The sequence below is a fragment of the Lissotriton helveticus genome, chromosome 9 (genome assembly GCF_964261635.1).
Source record: "Lissotriton helveticus chromosome 9, aLisHel1.1, whole genome shotgun sequence".
NCBI classification, from domain to species: domain Eukaryota; kingdom Metazoa; phylum Chordata; class Amphibia; order Caudata; family Salamandridae; genus Lissotriton; species Lissotriton helveticus.
In genome coordinates, this window is record NC_136070.1 from 287,041,695 (window position 1) to 287,061,683 (window position 19,989).

At 46.0% G+C, this 19,989-nt stretch overlaps 1 protein-coding gene across 1 annotated transcript in view; it reads right to left on the reverse strand.

Moving 5' to 3' along the window:
• Positions 1 to 10,738, reverse strand: part of LOC144783175 (interferon-induced very large GTPase 1-like) — a 51,162-nt gene extending 40,424 nt beyond the window's left edge. Inside the window, exon 1 of the mRNA XM_078662292.1 lies at positions 10,396 to 10,738. Coding sequence (XP_078518418.1) covers positions 10,396 to 10,738 — 343 coding nt within the window. The remainder of the gene's footprint in view (positions 1 to 10,395) is intronic.
• Between the last annotated feature and the right edge of the window lie 9,251 nt (positions 10,739 to 19,989).

Below are 19,989 nucleotides of genomic sequence, written 5' to 3' on the forward strand. Positions count from 1 at the left end.
ACTATTGCAAACGTTGCCTCTTGTCTCTTCAATTATATCTTTTTCAATCAAATCGTAAATGATCGCTAGCAACGCTCTTTCACCTTCACTAGAAATTTTATATTGGGGAATGCGTGGCATTTTAACATTGGCTTTCAATGTCACAACATATGGCGGTATTTACAAAAGACCCACATCATTAGGACCAGTAGCCCAAAGAATATCAGGAAGAAACGACAATTCTGTCGGAAGTTTATCCTTCGACAAATACATTGGAGAGACCACTTTCTTACCCAGTGTAAGTTGTACTCCTGAAGGAGAACAATACAAAGTCGCATACAATCTTTTCAACAGATCCAATCCTAACAAGTTTTCACCACAACCTGTCGTCAGAATAAGGGGTGCTTCGAACTCACAAGGTCCAACAGAAAGGGACATAGGACTAGAAATCGGGTTTCTAACCGTGGGCGCCAGAAAAACCTACTGAAACATTCATTTCGCCAGACAAAGGTGCGCCAGGGAGTTTAGCGTGCATAATAGAACTCTTTATAGCACCAGTATCCAACAGAAAAGGTTCTGACACACCTGATGTAATCACCTCAACGTAAGGTCCACTCTGATCTACTGGAACTGAAACAACTCCCTCTCTTTGTCTATGGCTGTCCTAGCAATCATTACCTTCCATATGCTCATCTTCTGCATAGTAGTCATCAGCATAGTACTGAGTCGTCCTACCAGACGCGTTATTCTGTTGATCAAAACTATTCATTGAATTCTGAGGCAGAAAGGAACGCGCGTTCTGGGGGAAATTCCCACGTCCTCTACCTCTAGGAGCTTGTTGAACACCTCGACCTCTTGCACCAGAAGTGCCATTCATACGCTGCAACAAAATAGGACAACTATACTTGAAATGACCCTCTTCCTTACAATATGAACACTGATTGGGACCTACAGGAACACGCTGTTGAGGATACTCGAACCTTTGCAAGTTCCTCTGAAACTGTTGAGGTTGCTGATAGTTACTCTGACCACCACGAGGCGGATACGCCTGTTGTAAAAGAACCTTTGTCTTTAACTCTTTTGTTTTCTTGTCTGCTCTATCCTTCTCATCTTTATCTCGATTTTCATAGTACTGTGAAGTAGCCAATATCTGCGCTGAAGAGGAAACTGCCCAAGAACTTTCTGAATCTTTTAATTTCTTACACAACTCGGGAAGCAAATTGTGCATGAACTTGTCAACGAACAACCGTTGACCACCTTCTGTACTCATATCTTGACCACGGTGGTCGATAAACGTTTCTTCAAACCTGGTGAAGAAATCAGACACGGTTTCATCTTTCTTCTGCTTACATGCAGACAATTTGTCCCAATTCACTCGCATAGCAGGCATTAAAGTCTTCATGTAAGTAACGATTTTATCGGGGAGATCTGCTACTAAAGGCTCAGGTTTAGCACCACCAATCTGTCGGCCGTCTGCAGCACCAATATTAGCCCATGTGTCGCCTAACTCTTGCGCGTGATCTGTATGATGAATCAAACCCCATAAAGGCTGTGGAACAACATGTCCAAACAACATGTCTATGTCAGCTAAATTCATAATACATGAGCCTGCAGTTTGTGATAATTCCTTGTAATACCCTGCAGGGTTTTTACGGGGGTCAGGTAATGTCTGCTTAAGAGTCAGAACTTCAGCTCGCTTCCATGGGACATGTACCCAAACACGTTGAAAGTGTCCCGGAACAGGTGGAACAGCGGCTTGGTCCCCGTCCCTCCAAACTGGGGGAACTTCTCTCATTGGATATTGTCTTACCTTCTTCCTAACGGAGGAATCAGGCTCAAACAACGACTGAGAAATACCCTCACTTCTAAACGACAACAATGTCGCAACTGCTTTCTTAACATCGGAACCCACAATTGTGCCTTTTCCAAACTCGAACCGTACATGACACAACTCAGGCGAATTGGGCTCCAAATCATTCTCCTCTAAATCCTCACAAAGAAAAGTACACATTTTCTCAAAAACGTACCTTTACTTTGGTGCTTCCCACTGATGGAAGACATCCATAACAGACTCTAGCTCATATTTTGTCGGGTCGGTAACCCATTTATGTGCCAAATAATCCAGTGTTTCCTGCTCTCTAGAGTCAGGCAGTTGACTACGCAACTGTTTACGCGCTGAGACAGGGGTCATACTTGATGCCCCAAAGAGAGGATATAGAAGGCTAGCAACAGTGTCAGTCATTCTCTGTCGAACGGAAGGAGAAGTCGACGAGAGAACAGGAGGAAAAACAGAATGAGGCAGGGTAGATGCAGGTGCAGGCGCAGAGGCAGTATCAGGAGGAATACCAGAAAAGGTATTCGATGCAGTAGGTAAAGTCGTAAGAAGTGCAGGTAGAGCAGGTAGCAAAGTCGGCGGCCCTTGAGGAGGCTGCACCAGAGGAATAGGAGCCAGCTGAAGAGGAGCTGGCGGCTGTGGAAAAACCTGTGGCACAACAATCGGGGGTTGCACGACTAAAGGTTGCGGAGGTGCTGTAGCACTCTGCGCATAAGGGGGTGGCGAACTCAATAAGTGTGACATTAGGGGTCTTTTTCAAGTTCTTTTGCTGCATCTTGCTGAAGAGGCGGCAAAACTGGATAACATTTATCAATCGCCATTTTACGTTGCCTGTGCAACTGCTCACTTGCCTGTTCCTCTTCATTATCTTTAAACTGCGTAGCAGCTTGCAATATCGAGATACCCCTTTCTCTGTTATTTCTTTTTGCTAATTTAATTTCTTTCTGTTAGGGTCAGCCACTCTGCAACAATATAAGGAGGATGGTCAGACTGGACTCCACTTGAGCGCATACTAATAAATAACTTTGGTTTGTATTCTCTACTGTCTGACCGACTCTTCATTTGTCTGGAAGACTGAGAGGTGGTTGTGAGTGACCCTAATCGGGTCACTTCCTTCAATGCGTCGTTTTCTTATAGCATCCCCCAACGATGCGACAGACCTGGCGCCTCAATGCGATGATCCGGGATGATGCATGGGTTCTTGCAGCCGCGCAGAAGGGCTTGCATTGAAATAGGTGTGTGATCTTGGACTTCAGAGATGGGTGCACTCGATGCGGCCTGTGGCAATTTCTCAAGCTGCGGGTAGGCGCTGCATCAGTTTCTTCGGCGATACGTCGGAAACAGGTACAAATGCATTGCGCTTCTTGTCGTTTTGTTGCTTTTCCAGCTCCCATAGCCAGAACAACCTCCAGAGGGCCAGGACAGCAACAGGCCCCTCTTAGCAGGTTAGAACTCCCAGCAAGGGAGTTCAGGGAAGCTGGGGGCTAAGTCTTTGTGTCACTGAGACTTCAGAACAGGAGGCAAGCTCAATTACAAGGCCTTGGAGAGATCTTCCTCGAGCAGGGGACACAGCAAACAGCAAAGTCCTTCTACTTTCCTTGGCAGTAGGTAGCCACTGTGGGCCAACCCAAGACAGCAAACAGCACAGGGGCAGTATTCTTCCTCAGCTTCTGTAATGAATTGGCTTCCGGCACAACTTGGAGCTGCCGATCACCAAGCCACTACTTACCACAGCCCTTTCCAGGACTCGCGAAAAACATGATACATAAACACATAAAACACCAACCTGGAAAAGGAATAATACAAATAACCATACACAACTAAAGATACCAAATATCCGAAGCCATAATCTTGGGGAATATGTATGAACCTCAACGCGTACTCAGCACGACAACTCGCAACTGCACGGCAAGAAACAACCTCTTCCGACGAACCTCAACGTCTCCCAACGCACCTCAACGCGCATTACGCACGCCGACTCACCACTGCACGGCAAGAAACAACATCTTCCGATGAACCTCAATGTCTCCCGACGAACAGGACAACGCAATTCTGCGAGAACCTATAATTTGGACATACCTGTAGAGAGCCGATTTCCCTCACCTCGAAAAGGGACCCGACCTTCTCTAACAAGATGTCTAAAATAAAGATTACATTTGTGGTTGTCACTAATTAGGAATAAGGTATGTTCCTGTCTTCAGTTACTTGTAAGAAGGGAATCTCACATCCTTCTGTACGTCAGAACCTGGCTATGAATTACCCACACTCCCTTTCACAGAAAACAAACAAATGGGACTAATGAACATTGGGGTCTCTTTATTACATGATTATAGGATGACAAGAAAAGAAATAATAACTAAGCATTATCACAATCACCAACACATACATGCATATAAGAACTAGGAATAAACATATACTTAGATATAATATGCTAACTTGAAACACCTCACCATAATTCGGGGAATCTTTGCATCTGAAGAAGAGTTTGTTCGTCTCTTTCCCTCTGGTCCGGTCAGGACTCTCTGTTCCACAGTCGCAAGTACACGTCTTCACCGCACTGCTTCACCACACCGCCATCACTCTTTCTCCTCGTCTCTCGGAGTCAGAGTATCAGAGCAGTAAATCTCTCCCTTCACTAATATAGAATGCAACTCCTCATCGAAGCTTCTAGCAAGCTCCACCTATAGTTCCCACTGAATTCCTGTACCACCTGGTACCAAGGCCACTTCTCAGGGTAGCTAAGCCTTTGTTATGACCTCGGCCCGAAGTGAGCACATTCCTTCGATAAGAACCGGTCCTCTCTGGTTCATAGCTAGCGAATAACACATTGAAACTAAAACATCGCCTTTCACCTACAAGCTGTGCAAAAGCTCGTGTCAGAAAAGAACATGGCGTTTCTCGAGCATAGGCCTCTAGGCCCGAAAAGGAGCAAAAACCATAGAAAGAAGGCATAAAATCATGCCAAAGCACATAGGTAGGCTCTGCCAATAGGTGAGGTAAAGTCGGAAACAAAGTAAGCATCACACATATGCAAATAATAGTACAACATACTGAGATGGTGGTGGGCAACGGTCATAACCACGCCAGTGAGTGCAAATATCTCTATCACTACAGCTTCTACGGCTGTTCTCCATGGCAAAAGTTCCTCTTGATTCTCAGAAGTGATCTAACATTCTGGGGTCTGGACCCCAATATGTATACAGCAACATCCTTTGTTCTGTGGTGGCAGAGAAGCCCTGTGCTAAGTCAAAACCAGTACTGTCCTCTCAGATGCAGCTTCCTGGCAGGAAGTGGAGACAGCAGTGTGGAAGGCAGGCCAGGCCCATTTAGGTGAAAGCAAATATCCTCCCCCTACTCTAAATGCAGCCCAGGTCTATGCAGCCTATCCCTGACTCATCTAGATTCCCTTGAGCCACTGCACTTCCCCAGTCCCTCTCACTCCAAAGCCAGACAATCAATTCACATCCTAGCAGAGGCACATTGGATGACTAGGCAAGAGAATACTTACTTTCTAAAAGTGGTATTTTCAAACACAGAATGTAAAAATCACCCTCACGAAAAGACGCATTTTAACATTCTGAGTTTTATGCATACTAAACTTTATTTTCCCACCTTGTTGCCAGGGGTAGTTATGTTTAGAAGATGTTATAAGCAAACTCCCCATTCTATCATATGGGAACAGGTAGCCTTGCAATAGTGAAAAACTAAATTGGCAGTATTTCACTATCAGGACATGCCACACACACCCGGGCATGTCCTCCCTTTCACATACACTGCACCTTGGGATCTTGCAGCAGCACAGCTGGGCTTGCGACTGAATCAGTGAGTTGATCTCAGATTTCAGAGTCCATTGCACTCGATGTGGCATGTAATGATTTTTCGAGCCGCGAGCAGGCGCTGCGTCTGTATCTTTGGCGATGCATCGGGAAATAGGTACGGCTGCATCGCGCTTCTCGTTGTTGTGTTGCTTTTCCAGCTCCCACAGCCAGAACAACCTTCAGAGGGCCAGAACAGCTACAGGCGCCTCTTGGAAGGTCAGAACTCCCAGAAAGGGAATTTAGGGGAGCTGAGGGTAAAGTCTTTGTGTCCCTGAGACTTCAGAACAGGAGGCAACTTCAATTTCAAGCCCTTGGAGAGTTTCCTCAAGCAGGGGACACACCAAACAGCAAAGTCCTTCTCCTTTCCTTGGCAGCAAGTAGCCACAGTAGGCCAACCCCAGACAGCAAACACTACAGGGGCAGTATTCCTCCTCAGCTTCCCCGGCTCTTCTCCTTAGTAAAGGTTCATCTTGATTCCCAGAAGTGATCTAAAGTTCTGGGCCCCAATATTTATACAGCAACATCCTTTGTTCTCGGGTGGCAGAGCAGACCTGTGTGGAGTCAAAAGCAGTTATGTCCTCTCTGGTGCAGCTTCCTGGCAGAAGGGATAAACAGCATTGTGGAAGGCAGACCAGACCCAATCGGGTAAACGGAAAATCTCCCCCTCCTCTAAATGCAGCCCAGGTCTATTCAGCCCAGCCTTGACTCATCCAAACTCTCTGGAACCACTGCACATCCCCAGCCCCTGTCACTCCAAAGCCAGACAGTCAATACACATCCTAGCAGAGGCACACTGGATGGCTAAGCAAGAAAATACCTACTTTCTAAAAGTGGTATTTTCAAACACAGAATGTAAAAATCACTCTCACCAAAAGATGCATTTTAACATTCTGGTTTCAGGCATACTGAACTTTATTTTTCCACCTTGTTCCCAGGAGTAATTATGTTTATAAGATGTTATAAGCAAACTCCCCATTCGATCCTATAGGAACAGGTAGCCTTGCAGTAGAGAAAAACGGCAGTATTTCACTATCAGGACATGCCACACACACCAGGGTATGTCCTCCCTTTCACATACATTGCACCCTGCCCATAGGCATACGTTGGGCCTACCTTAGGGGTGACTAACATGTAAGAAAAGGGAAGGAGAGGGACTGGCAAGTGGGTGCACTAGACATGGCACTACTAGACTGCACATAGATAGTGCAGGGGCAGATCTGAGTCATATTTACAGGCTGCTTATGTGGGTGGCACAATCAGTGCTGCAGGCCCACCAGCAGCATTTGATTTACAGGCCCTGGGCACACATAGTGCACCTTACTAGGGACTGACTAGTAAATCAAATATGCCAATCATGGAAACACCGAGCCATAACAACAATTTACGAAGGGAGCACTTGCACTTTGGCACTGAACAGCAGTGGCAAAGTGCCCAAAGCATCTAGACCAGAAAAACAAAGCCCAACACACAGCAAATAACACAGGAGGCAAAGGCAAAAATACAGGGGGAACCCACACCAATGTTGCCAGGTTTAACACGTGTCCCATCTAGCTGAAATGTGTGGAGAACTACCCAACCTCTTGGGAGTTCTCTTCACTAAGGCAGAAAAATCTGGACAGACCATCAGCATTGGCGTGTTTTGTACCAGTGTGGTGTTCCACTGTGAAGTCTATCCCCTGTAGGGAAAAGACCACCTCAACAACTTTAGATTCTCACCCCTTATCTGCATCAACCATCTGAAGGGCCGGTGACCACAACCCGGAAGTGAGTCCCAAACAAGTAGGGCCACAGCTTCTTCAGCGCCCAGGCCACAGCAAAAGCCTCATGCTCAATCGCACTCCACCTCTGTTACTGTGGAAGTAACCTCCTACAAACAGAGGCTACATGTTGGTCTAGGCCCTCCTCATTTAGCTGTGAGAGCACAGCCCCAACACCATGCTCTGAAGCATCTGTCAGCACCACAAATTCCTGTGAGAAGTTTGGTGCCTTGACCATGGGCCGCCATGCACATGGCAGATTTCAGGGCATCAATAGCTTTGCGGCAGGCGGCAGTCTAGTTCACCTTCTTTGGCTGCTTCCTGGAAGTCAAATCTGTCAAGGGGGCAACAATGGAGCCATAACCCTTGACGAATCTCCTGCAATACACAGCGAGTCCTAAGAAGTTCCTCACCTCTATATGGGTCTTGGGGGGTTTCCCAAGCCAGGATGGTATCAATCTTGGGCTGTAGGGGCGCCACCTGGCTGCTCCCTACCTGGTGTCCCAAGTACACAACTGAATCCTTGCCGAACTGGCACTTGCTTGCCTTGATTGTGAGGCCTGCCCTCTGCAGAGCCTTCAACACTTCCCAGAGGTAGTGCAGATGTTCCTCCCAAGTGGCACTGAACACTGCTATGTCATCCAGGTAGGCGGCACTGAAATCCTCCATTCCGGCCAACACCTTGTTGATCAACCTCTGAAAGGTGGCAAGGGCATTCTTCAACCCAAAGGGCATTACCCAGAATTGGTAGTGCCCCTCTGGTGTTGAAAATGCTGACCTCTCCTTTGCCCCATCAGTTAGGCAATCTGCCAGTACCCAGACATTAAGTCAAACATACTGAGGTACTTGGCAGCTCCCAACCGATCAATGAGCTCATCAGCTTTGGGGATGAGGTGTGCATCAGTCCTAGAGACTGAATTGAGCCCTCCGTAGTCCACACAAAACTGGAGTTCAGGCAGGGCACCGGGTGTGACAGCCTGTGGGACCAAGACCACTGGGCTGGCTCAAGGACTGTTTGAGGGCTCAATCACTCCTAGTTCTAACATCTTGGACAAGCCTTGACCCTTCAGTCACTCTGTAAATTTTGTGCTTTACGGAAGGACTGTCCCCAGAGTCAACATCATGGAAACATCAGTGAGTGACACCAGGGGTCAGTGAGAACAGAGCAGCAAACTGTCCCAACAGTTGGCAGCAGTGACTCTGCTCAGGAGTCAGGGCGGGGGAGAGTGTTACACCGTCCACAGACCCATCATGTTCCTTAGCAGACAGGAGGTCAGGAAGAAGCTCAGTCTCCTCCTCCATTCCAGCATCTGTTGCTCTGAGCATGCCCACTTCAGACCTCTCAAAGTGGTGCTTAAGGCGGTACACATGTAGGACCCACAAAGGGTTCCTTGGAGACTGCAAGTCCACCAGGTAGGTAACTTTACTCTTGCACTCCACCACCTCAAATGGCTCTGTCCACTTATCTTGGAGCACACAAGGCTCTACTGAGGCCATGACCTACACTTTCTAGCCAGGCTGAAACACGATCAGAGTGGGATTATGATCATACCACCATTTCATCTCCTCCTGGCTGTCTTCCGTATTCACCTGAGCGAGTTGTCTGAAGCGCTTAGTCTGGTTCCTGAAGGCCAAGCATATAGCTATATACATCCTAGGGAGGTTTACTGGACGCTTCTTTGACCAGACCTAGAGGTACTCTTACAGGATGCCCATACAGGAGCTCAAAAGGACTGAACCCTAAGGACTTCTGCAGTACCTGCCCTGTAACCAAACAAAAGGCATGGTAGGAGGACATCCCACTTACATCTCATGGGCTCACCATGCCCCATAATCATGCCCTTCAAGGTCCGGTTGAATCTCTCAACCAGCCCATTACCTTGGGGGTGGTAAGGAGTCATGAAATTGGTGGTAAGACCGTAGTCCTGCCACAGGGACTTCATATACTTAGATATGAAGTTGGTTCCCCCGGTTAGACACAACCTCTCTGGGGAACCCCACACAGGAGAAAATCCCCATCAATGTATGCCCACCACGGGGGCCGTCACAGTCCGCAGAGAGATGGTTTACGGGTACCGGATGGCAAGGTCCACCAAGACCAGGGTGAACCTGTTGGCCAGGGCTGTCTTGGAATCCAGAAGGGGGTGCTGACTACAGGGAAAGGTTGGAGAGGAGCCTTACATTTCTGCCCACTCTTTCCACTTGCCTGGCAAGTCTGGCAAGACCTACAATGTGTTTCAGAGTTCTTGTTATCAGGCAGATGAGCTCTTGGGACCATCTCATTGTCTCCTAAAGAGACCAGGGTCATCTCTGCGGACCCCCAACCCCCTTGGGACCCCCTTCTCCCCCAAGGCTAAAATAGCCATCTCCTGGGGCGGTGCACCAGTGGATTCAGTGGCAATCTTTTTGGGAAACCTAGGGTCCCCCTAGAAGTGACCCACCTGACCACAACCATAACATTCCCACGGGGTCCTTCTGACCAGGCTTATCTGTAGGTACCCATCACAGGGAGGCTGGGAACCTTTCCCTTTGTTCCATTGGGGATTCATTAGGGGCACTTTTTGGAACTTCTTCTGTTTACCCTTGCCCCCCCCCCACTCTGCTGGGGACCCTGCCCACCTTTGGCGGAGTATCTCATACAACCTTTTTGGACCCTGGTACTGACCCAGCGGTCTACCTCCACAGAAAGTTTCCTGGGGTCAGTCAGCTTACTGTCAATCAAGTGCTGGTGTAGCTCTGGAAAACAGTTATTTGACAAGTGCTCCCATGCAACCAAATCATAGAGCACCTGAAAATCATTGACCTTGCTATCCTTCACACATCCATCCAGTGCTCTGCCAAAATAGGGAACATACTCCACCCAAGTGCTTGACTCCAGCTTCTTACAAGCCCTCAACTTCTGCATCTTCGATTCTGGGGTCAGATCATACCTCATTACTAAGGCTTCCTTCATGGGGGCATAAGACATCTGATCTTCAGTGTGCAATGCTAGCAATGTCTCACTCACTGACAAAGTGGTTCCACAACCCCGCTCCCCAGTCTCTTTCAGGGATTCTGTAGGACCTCATTGCTACCTCATAAGCTTTGAACCACTGACCAATGTCCTCATGCTTGATATAATCCTTAATAACCTCTTTGGGGATGTACACCTTACCATCTCCAGGCACTGATGGTGCGTTGCCACAATTGGGATTGGGATCTAGACATTTTGCTTTTAGATCCAGTTCCCTCAACCCTCTTTCATGCTCTAAGATCATCTTTTTCTCCTCCAGGGCTAATTTCTCCCTCTGAAATGCCAACTCCTTATCCTCTTTCCCCAGCCTGAGCTTTGTGAGCTCCAACTCATGCATCCTGTTTTTTCCCTGTCCTCCAGCTCTTCTGCTGGAGACAGCCCATTTGAAGAGACACTGCTACCTCCAGGGGAAGATAACCTTCCCCCAAGTGACCCAATAGCCTTTCTGCTGTTCATCTAAATACTCCACTTCCTCCACAGGTTGGTCAGCATGCCCGTTGGCATCCCTTAACTCCAACCAGACCCTCACTGCCTTTTGGAATCGCTCCTTTCTGGAGAAGACTCTTACAGAGATTTAAAACTTTTGGGAGATTGCTTTTAGCTGTGGCACAGTGCATGTTTCAACCCTATTCTCCTCAAACTCAATATCCACAGATGCAAGTGATGCTGGCTTTGTCATGATGAAGATTGGCAGTTCTCATTTGTAAGGAAAAGAATAGTCCCAAAGAAAAGGTTTCACCAATTGGATGTGGTTCCGTGATAATCTGCATTCTACTAGTAGTTTACAACAATCACTGTATATAAGACTCAAGTGCAAGTCAAGATTCTCACTGCTGAGCACCAATGTAGACATGGGGTTCTCTAGTTGGCAAAGGTTGATACCTTTGACCAAATTGGGACCCTTGCTTCTAGTCAGGGTAAGGTGATACACTTCTAAAATTACCCCTGCTCACCCCCTTGGTAGCTTGGCATGAGCAGACAGGCGTATCTCAGAAGCAGTGTAAATCATTTGTGAACACATACAGTAATACAGTGAAAAAACTATAAATAGACACCACACCAGTTTAGAAAAATAAGTAATATTTATCTAAACCAAAAAAGATCCAAAATGACAAAAAACCTCAATACAGTAATAAAATTATGATTCTTAAAAAGGTAGAAATATTTCGTGTTAGATTTGGGGGTCTCTAGTTGGCACAGGTAGGTACTTGTGACAAATAGGGACCCTCGCCTTTAGTCAGGATAAGGGGGATTACACTCCTAAAATAACCCCTGCTCACCCCCTTGGTAGCTTGGCACGAGCAGTCAAGGCTTATCTCAGAGGCATTGTGTGTTAAGCATTTGTGACCACATACAGTAACCCAGTGACAACACTACAGATGGACACCACACAAGGTTTTTATATAAAAAATAAGTATACTTTATATAGAGTTACCACAAGACTATAAACGACAAAAATACACAATACTATTACTTTAAGATGGTAGATTTAAGCTTAGTTCAGTTCAGTTCTTAGATGCGACACTTTGCATCAATGTACCTTAGGTTGCGTTGCGCTTCCACGACAAGCAATGTCGCAGCGATGGGAAATGCGTCAAAGTTCAGATACAAAGAAATAAAGATGTGAAGATCTTCCAGATGCGGCACGCTTCTCCGGGATGTGAGAAGTTCTTGGTTCGATGCGTGGACTGCAGCGGCGACACCCTTGTTCCGCGATGCGACGGCAGCAGCTCCAGTGGCAACACTCTTCTCCCACGATGCGTGAAGCTTCCACACGATGCAAAAACTACAACGGCGACATCCAAGATGCGACGGCAGCAGCTCCGATGGTGGCACGCTTCTCGGGGATGCGAGGTGCTCTTCTTGGATGCAGTGCAATGCGACAGTTCCAGCGGCGACACCCTCCTTTGGAGTTGCGACGGCAGGCACAGCGACGGCGACATGCTCCGACCTCGTTGTGAGATTCTTCTCCTGATGCGGTGCAGTGCGACAACTACAGAGGCCACAGACTCCTTCGGAGTTGCGACGGCAGCAGCAGCGACGGCGACACGCTTCCTCTTCGTTGCGGCATGCTTCTCTCCGATGCGGTGCGGTACGACAGTTCCAGCGGCGACACCCTCCTTCGGAGTTGCAACGGCAGGCCCAGCAACGATGATACGCATCCTTCTCGTTGAGTCGCGCTTCCAGCTCCTTGCGACACACAGTTCCTCAGAAGGCCCAAAACAGCACCAGGCACTTCCAAAAGAACTCTGGGGAGCTGGGGGTTGAAGTCTGTTGTCCCTGAGACTTCAGCGGGAGGCAAGCTCTTTTCCAAGTCCTTGGAGATCCTTCACAATTTGAAAGCAAAGTACACAAAGTTCCTTTATCCTTCCTTTGGCAGTAAGGCAACCACTGCAGGCCAATCCCCCAAGCAACACTTCAGCTTGGGAATAGTCTCTCCACAGTTTCTTCAGGTTCCTCTCTTCAGTATAGGTTCCTTCTTGTAATCCAAAAGTGATCTAATTTCATGGGATCGGGGTCCCAATATTTATACCCCTAAATCCTTTGTTCTCTGAGGGGAGAGGGGCCTTTGCCCAGTCCAAACCAGTTCTGAAGCACTCTGTTTACCAGACTTCTTCTTTCCTGTCACAGTGCAGGGCAGGCACATCAGACGCCGCACAGGAGGTGGAGCCAGCATTGTGGAAGGCAAGCACAGTCCTGCAGCACTTTGTTTACAGGACTCCTTCTCTTCTTTCAGTGTGCAGGGCAGAGACATCAGCCGCTCCCCAGGGGGTGGAGCCAGCATTGTGGAAGGCAGGCACAGCCCTATTCAAGGTTCAGGTAGAACTCCTGCCTCCCATCTAGATGCAGTTCTGCCTATTCACCACTGGGTGACTCAGCCTGACTCTTGGAATCCCCCAGCCCTGTCACTCACAAAACCAGACAAAGGAATACACAACCTAGCAGAGGCAGGTTTGAATGGTTAGGCAAGAAAATACCTACTTTCTAAAAGTGGTATTTGCAAACACAGAATATTAAAATAAACTTCACTATAATATGTATTTTATTATTCTGAGTTCAGGCATACTAAACTCGAATTTCTACCATGTTCTCTGAGCCGTTTAGGATTATAAGATGTAACAATTCTAACAGCCCATTCTGGCCTATGGAGAACAGGTAGCCTTGCAATAGTGAAAAACAAAAATGGCTGTAATTCACTATTAGGACATGCCACACACATCAGAGCTTGTCCTACCTTATACTTACAATGGACCCTGCCCTTGGGCCTACCATAGGGGTGACTGATATGAAGAAAAGGGAAGGTTTAGGGACTGGCAAGTGGGTGCACTTGCCCAGTCTGCATGTCAGTACCAGACTGCAGAAATGCTGAGGGAGTGTAGGAATCACCGACACTGCTTCCAAAGGCACTCTGGTTGGGATTAATATCCTTGAAGGAAAGTCTTTATATAGTAGACAATGTAAGCAGGAGGATACAAATTTTCTCGAAGTTCAAATGAATAGTTTTATTCAACTAGTCACATATTTCAATCATAGCGACATTGTTCATTGTTGATTGTTCATAAGGCAAATCATTTCTTATGCTCAAACATATCCGATTGTAGTATCAGTGTCCCTATACATTTCGGGACTGTGGCCCTTCCTCAGGGGATGAGATTAGTTCGATTGTAACTAGTTCCCTGAGGAAGGGCCACAGTCCCGAAATGTATAGGGACACTGATACTACAATCGGATATGTTTGAGCATAAGAAATGATTCGCCTTATGAACAATCAACAATGAACAATGTCGCTATGATTGAAATATTTGACTAGTTGAATAAAACTATTCATTTGAACTTCAAGAAAATTTGTATCCTCCTGCTTACATTGTCTACTATATAAAGACTTTCCTTCAAGGATATTAATCCCTACCAGAGTGCCTTTGGAAGCAGTGTCGGTGATTCCTACACTCCCTCAGCATTTCTGTTCAAATTTGAGTCCCCCGAGGCCAGGAGGGACTTATTCCAAGGCACCCGAAAAATCTCACTGTCATCAGTACTCTGATAAAAATATTGTCTACCCTATTAAGGAGGAGTGCCGCACATCAAACCTTTTGTGTATTTAAGTACCAGACTGCAAACAGGCTCTGCAATGGCAGACCTTAGACACATTTTACCAGGCTGCTTCTGTGGGTGGCACAACCAGTGCTGCAGGCCCACCAGCAGCATTTGAATTTACACGCCCTGGGCAAACTCAGTGCACTAGACTTGTGTCTGACAAGTAAACCAAATAGCCAAACACGGAACCACTGATTAATACATCAATTTACAATAGGGAGGACTTGCACTGTGGCACTGGACAGCAGTGGCACAGAGCCCAAAGCATCTAACACCAGCAAAAATATATGAGGCAACAGCAAAAATGGAAGGGAGACCCACGCCAATGGTGCCTGGCACAACACGTGTCCCCTCCAGCTGAAATGTGGAGCGTACTACCCTAACTCCTGGGAGTTCTCTTCACTAAGGTGGAAAAATCTGGACAGACCATCAGCGTGGCGTGTTCTGTACCAGGGCGGTGTTCCACCGTAAAGTCCATACCCTGTAGGGAAATAGACCACCTCAACAGCTTTGGATTCTCACCCGTCATCTGCATCAACCATCTGAGGGGCCTGTGGTCTGTCTGAACCCAGAAGTGAGTCCCAAACAGGTATGGTCTCAGCTTCTTCAGTGCCCAGACCACAGCAAATGCCTCACGCTCAATAGCACTCCACCTCTGATCCCCTGGAAATAACCTTCTACTGATAAAGGCTACAGGTTTATCTAGGCCCTCTTCATTCATCTGTGACAGAACAGACCCAACACCATGCTCTGAAGCATCTGTCTGAACGATAAACTCACTTGAAAAGTTGGGTGCCCTGAACACGGGTGCCGTGCACATGGCAGCTTTCAGTTCCTCAAAAGCTTTCTGACAGGTGTCAGTCCAGATCACCTTCTTGGGCTGCTTCCTGGAAGTCAGCACTGTCAAGGGTGCAACAATGTTGCCATACCCCCTTGACAAACCTCCTGTAATACCCTGTGAGACCTAAAAAGGCTCTCACCACTGTCTGGGTTTTGGGTGGCTCTCAAGCCAGGATTGTTTCAATCTTGGGTTGTAGGGGCACCACCTGGCCGCTCCCAACTTGGTGTACCAAGTACACCACAGAACCCTGCCAGATCTGGCACTTACTCGCCTTGATCGTGAGGCCTGCCTTCCGCAGCGCCCTCAACACTTCCCAGAGGTGGCGCAGATGTTCCTCCCAACTGGCACTGAACACTGCGATGTCATCCAGGTAGGCGGCACTGAACTCATCCAGTTGACCAACCTCTGAAAGGTGGCAGGGGCATTCTTCATTCCAAAGGGCATAACACGGAACTGGAAATGCCCATCTGGTGTGGAGAATGCTGACCTCTCTTTGGCCCCATCAGTCAAGGCGATCTGCCAGTACCCAGGCGTTAAATCAAACGTGGTGAGGTACCATACAGCCCCTAGCCGATCAATGAGCTCATCAGCTCTGGGGATGGGGTGCGCGTCAGTCTTCGTGGCTGAATTGAGCCATCTGTAGTCCACACAGAACCGGAGTTCGGGTGTGGCACCAGGCGCTGCAGCCTTTGGGACCAAGACCACTGGGCTGGCCCAAGGACTGCTAGAGCACTCAATCACCCCTAGCGCAAGCATCTTTGAGACCTACTCCTTGATGCAAGCTCTTACCCTGTCAGTTACCCTGTAAGACTTGTCCTTCACAAGTAAGCTGTCTCCTGTGTCCATATCATGGACGCACCAATCTGTGACACCAGGAACCAGGGAGAACAGATCAGAAAACTGTCCCAGCAACTGGCGGCAGTCATTCTGTTGCTCATGGGTCAGGGTGAAAGAGAGGTTAACACCATCCACTGACCCATCTTGTTCTGAGGCTGACAGGAGGTCAGGAAGAGGCTCAGTCTCCTTCTCCATTCCAGCATCTGTTTCCAAGAGCATGCCCTCTTCAGACCTCTCTAAGTGGGGCTTATGGCGGTTGACATGTAGGACCCTCAGGGGGTTCCTAGGAGACCACAAGTCCACCAAGTAGGTAACTGGACTCTTGCGCTCCACAACCTCAAAAGGTCCGGTCCACTTATCTTGGAACCCTCAGGGCTCCAATGGGGCCATGACCCACACCTTCTGTCCAGGTTGAAGCTCTACCAGAGTGGCTTTCTGGTCATACCAGCGCTTCATCTCCTCCTGGCTGGCCTCCAGATTCGCCTGAGCGAGTTAACTGAAGCGCCTGGTCTGATTCCTGAAGGCCAGCATGTAGCTATAGCAAAGGGGAATCTATGACATAATATCGACAAACAAAATATCTACATACAAAAATATCGACACAAAAATATCGACATCAAAAATATCGGAGTTATATCTTCATAAAGGTAAGTACAAAAATATCGAAAAAAAAATATCGTAGTACAAAAATATTGAAATTTAAAATATCGTTTTTTTAAATGTATTCATAATAATGTACTTTTTAAAAAAAAATACATATAATTTTTCAAATATTAAATAAAAACAAAACATGTTTAAAAAATATTAACTAATACATATACATTTAAAATAAATTAAAAACTCTACATATAAATTAATATATATACTTACACCACATATTGCAACAGTAGGAAAAGCGTTGGATAGTGTAGGGGTAAAAATGACTATTCCCACTCCAGAGGGTGCAACAGTAGGGAAAGCGTTGGATAGCGTAGGGGTAAAAATTACTATTCCCACGCCAGAGGGTGCAACAGTAGGGAAAGCGTTGGATAGGGTAGGGGTAAAAATTACTATTCCCACTCCAGAGGGTGCAACAGTAGGGAAAGCGTTGAATAGCGTAGGGGTGAAAATTACTATTCCCACTCCAGAGGGTGCAACAGTAGGGAAAGCGTTGGATAGCGTAGGCGTAAAAAGTACTATTCCCACTCCAGAGGGTGCAACAGTAGGGAAAGCGTTGGATAGCGTAGGGGTAAAAATTACTATTCCCACTCCAGAGAGTGCAACAGTAGGGAAAGCGTTGGATAGCGTAGGGGTAAAAATTACTATTCCCACTCCAGAGGGTGCAACAGTAGGGAAAGCGTTGGATAGCGTAGGGGTAAAAATTACTATTCCCACTCCAGAGGGTGCAACAGTAGGGAAAGCGTTGGATAGTGTAGGGGTAAAAATCACTATTCCCACTCCAGAGAGTGCAATAGTAGGGAAAGCGTTGGATAGCGTTGAGGTAAAAAATACTATTCCCACTCCAAAGGGTGCAACAGTAGGAAAAGCGTTGGATAGCGTAGGGGTAAAAATTACTATTCCCACTCCAGAGAGTGCAATAGTAGGGAAAGCGTTGGATAGCGTAGGGGTAAAAATTACTATTCCCACTCCAGAGGGTGCAACAGTAGGGAAAGCGTTGGATAGCGTAGGGGTAAAAATTACTATTCCCACTCCAGAGAGTCCAACAGTAGGGAAAGCGTTGGATAGCGTAGGGATAAATATTACTATTCCCACTCCAAAGGGTGCAACAGTAGGGAAAGCGTTGGATAGCGTAGGGGTAAAAATTACTATTCCCACTCCAGAGGGTGCAACAGTAGGGAAAGCGTTGAATATCGTAGGGGTGAAAATTACTATTCCCACTCCAGAGGGTGCACAGTAGGGAAAGCGTTGGATAGCGTAGGCGTAAAAAGTACTATTCCCACTCCAGAGGGTGCAACAGTAGGGAAAGCGTTGGATAGCGTAGGGGTAAAAATTACTATTCCCACTCCAGAGTGTGCAACAGTAGGGAAAGCGTTGCATAGCGTAGGGGTAAAAATTACTATTCCCACTCCAGAGAGTGCAACAGTAGGGAAAGCGTTGGATAGAGTAGGGGTAAAAATTACTATTCCCACTCCACAGGGTGCAACAGTAGGGAAAGCGTTGGATAGCGTAGGGGTAAAAATTACTATTCCCACTCCAGAGGGTGCAACAGTAGGGAAAGCGTTGGATAGCGTAAGGGTAAAAATTACTATTCCCACTCCAGAGAGTCCAACAGTAAGGAAAGCGTTGGATAGCGTAGGGGTAAAAATTACTATTCCCACTCCAAAGGGTGCAACAGTAGGGAAAGCGTTGGATAGCGTAGGAGTAAAAATTACTATTCCCACTCCAGAGGGTGCAACAGTAGGGAAAGCGTTGGATAGCGTAGGGGTTAAAATTACTATTACCACTCCAGAGAGTGCAACAGTAGGGAAAGCGTTGGATAGCCTAGGGGTAAAAATTACTATTCCCACTCCAGAGGGTGCAACAGTAGGGAAAGCGTTGGATAGCGTAGGGGTAAAAATTACTATTCCCACTCCAGAAAGTGCAACAGTAGGGAAAGCGTTGGATAGCGTAGGGGTAAAAATTACTATTCCCACTCCAAAGGGTGCAACACTAGGGAAAGCATTGGATAGCGTAGGGTAAAAAAATTATATTCCCAACTCCAGAGGGTGCAACAGTAGGAAAAGCGTTGGGTAGCATGGGGGTAAAAATTACTTCCCACACTACTCCCCCTTTAACACACAACACACTACACATACAAAAAAACACAATTAATATAAATATCAATTAATCAATTAATAACAATTAATATTATTAAATTGTTGCAATTATGAATAACCTAATTAACACATATTAATTACCATTTTATTAACAATAAATACCAATAAATAAATACAATCTCTTTAATTAGTTAAATTTAATTATATAACACCCTATTCCCCTATAAACACACAACCCACTACACATAAATAAATCACATCATTTAATCACTTAATAATAATTAATTATCAATTAATTATTAATTAACAGTAACAACAAATTATATATATTAGCACATTAACTATCATTAATTTAATTAACTAATTAATAATAATTATTTACCAATTAATTATTAATTAACAATAACAAAAAATAAATATATTAGCACATTAACTCTAATTAATTAAATTAACTAATTAGTAATAATTAATTAACAATAACAAAAAATAAATATATTAGCACATTAAGTCTAATTAATTAAATTAACTAATTAATAATAATTAATTACCAATTAATTATTAATAAAAAATATTTAAAAAATATTGATTAATTATTAATAAATTACTTCCCACCCTATTCCCCTATAAACCCACAACCTGCTCTGATACTAAAATGCAAAAATGTAAACAAAATTACTTATTTACAAACATACATTAAAAAACATATTTAACCCCTTCGACGCTCATGACGAGCTGGGCTCGTCATGAGGTAGCCTCCTCGCACGCTCATGACGAGCCCAGCTCGTCATGTAAAGTGCGCTTTCGCAAAATCCAGCGTACGGGGGGAAATCATGCCGCACGCATGCGGTTAACAAACATATAAACAACATAATAAAATACATAACACTAAACAAAATTTCGATATTAGTAAATTTCGATATTATTAACATACATACCTTAAAAACGATATTCTGTCTGTCGATATTTTGCACTTCGATATTCTGTACCATCGAAATTAAAACATCGATATTATTGTATCTCGATATTTTAATTTCGATATTTTGTCTCTCTACCGCAAAG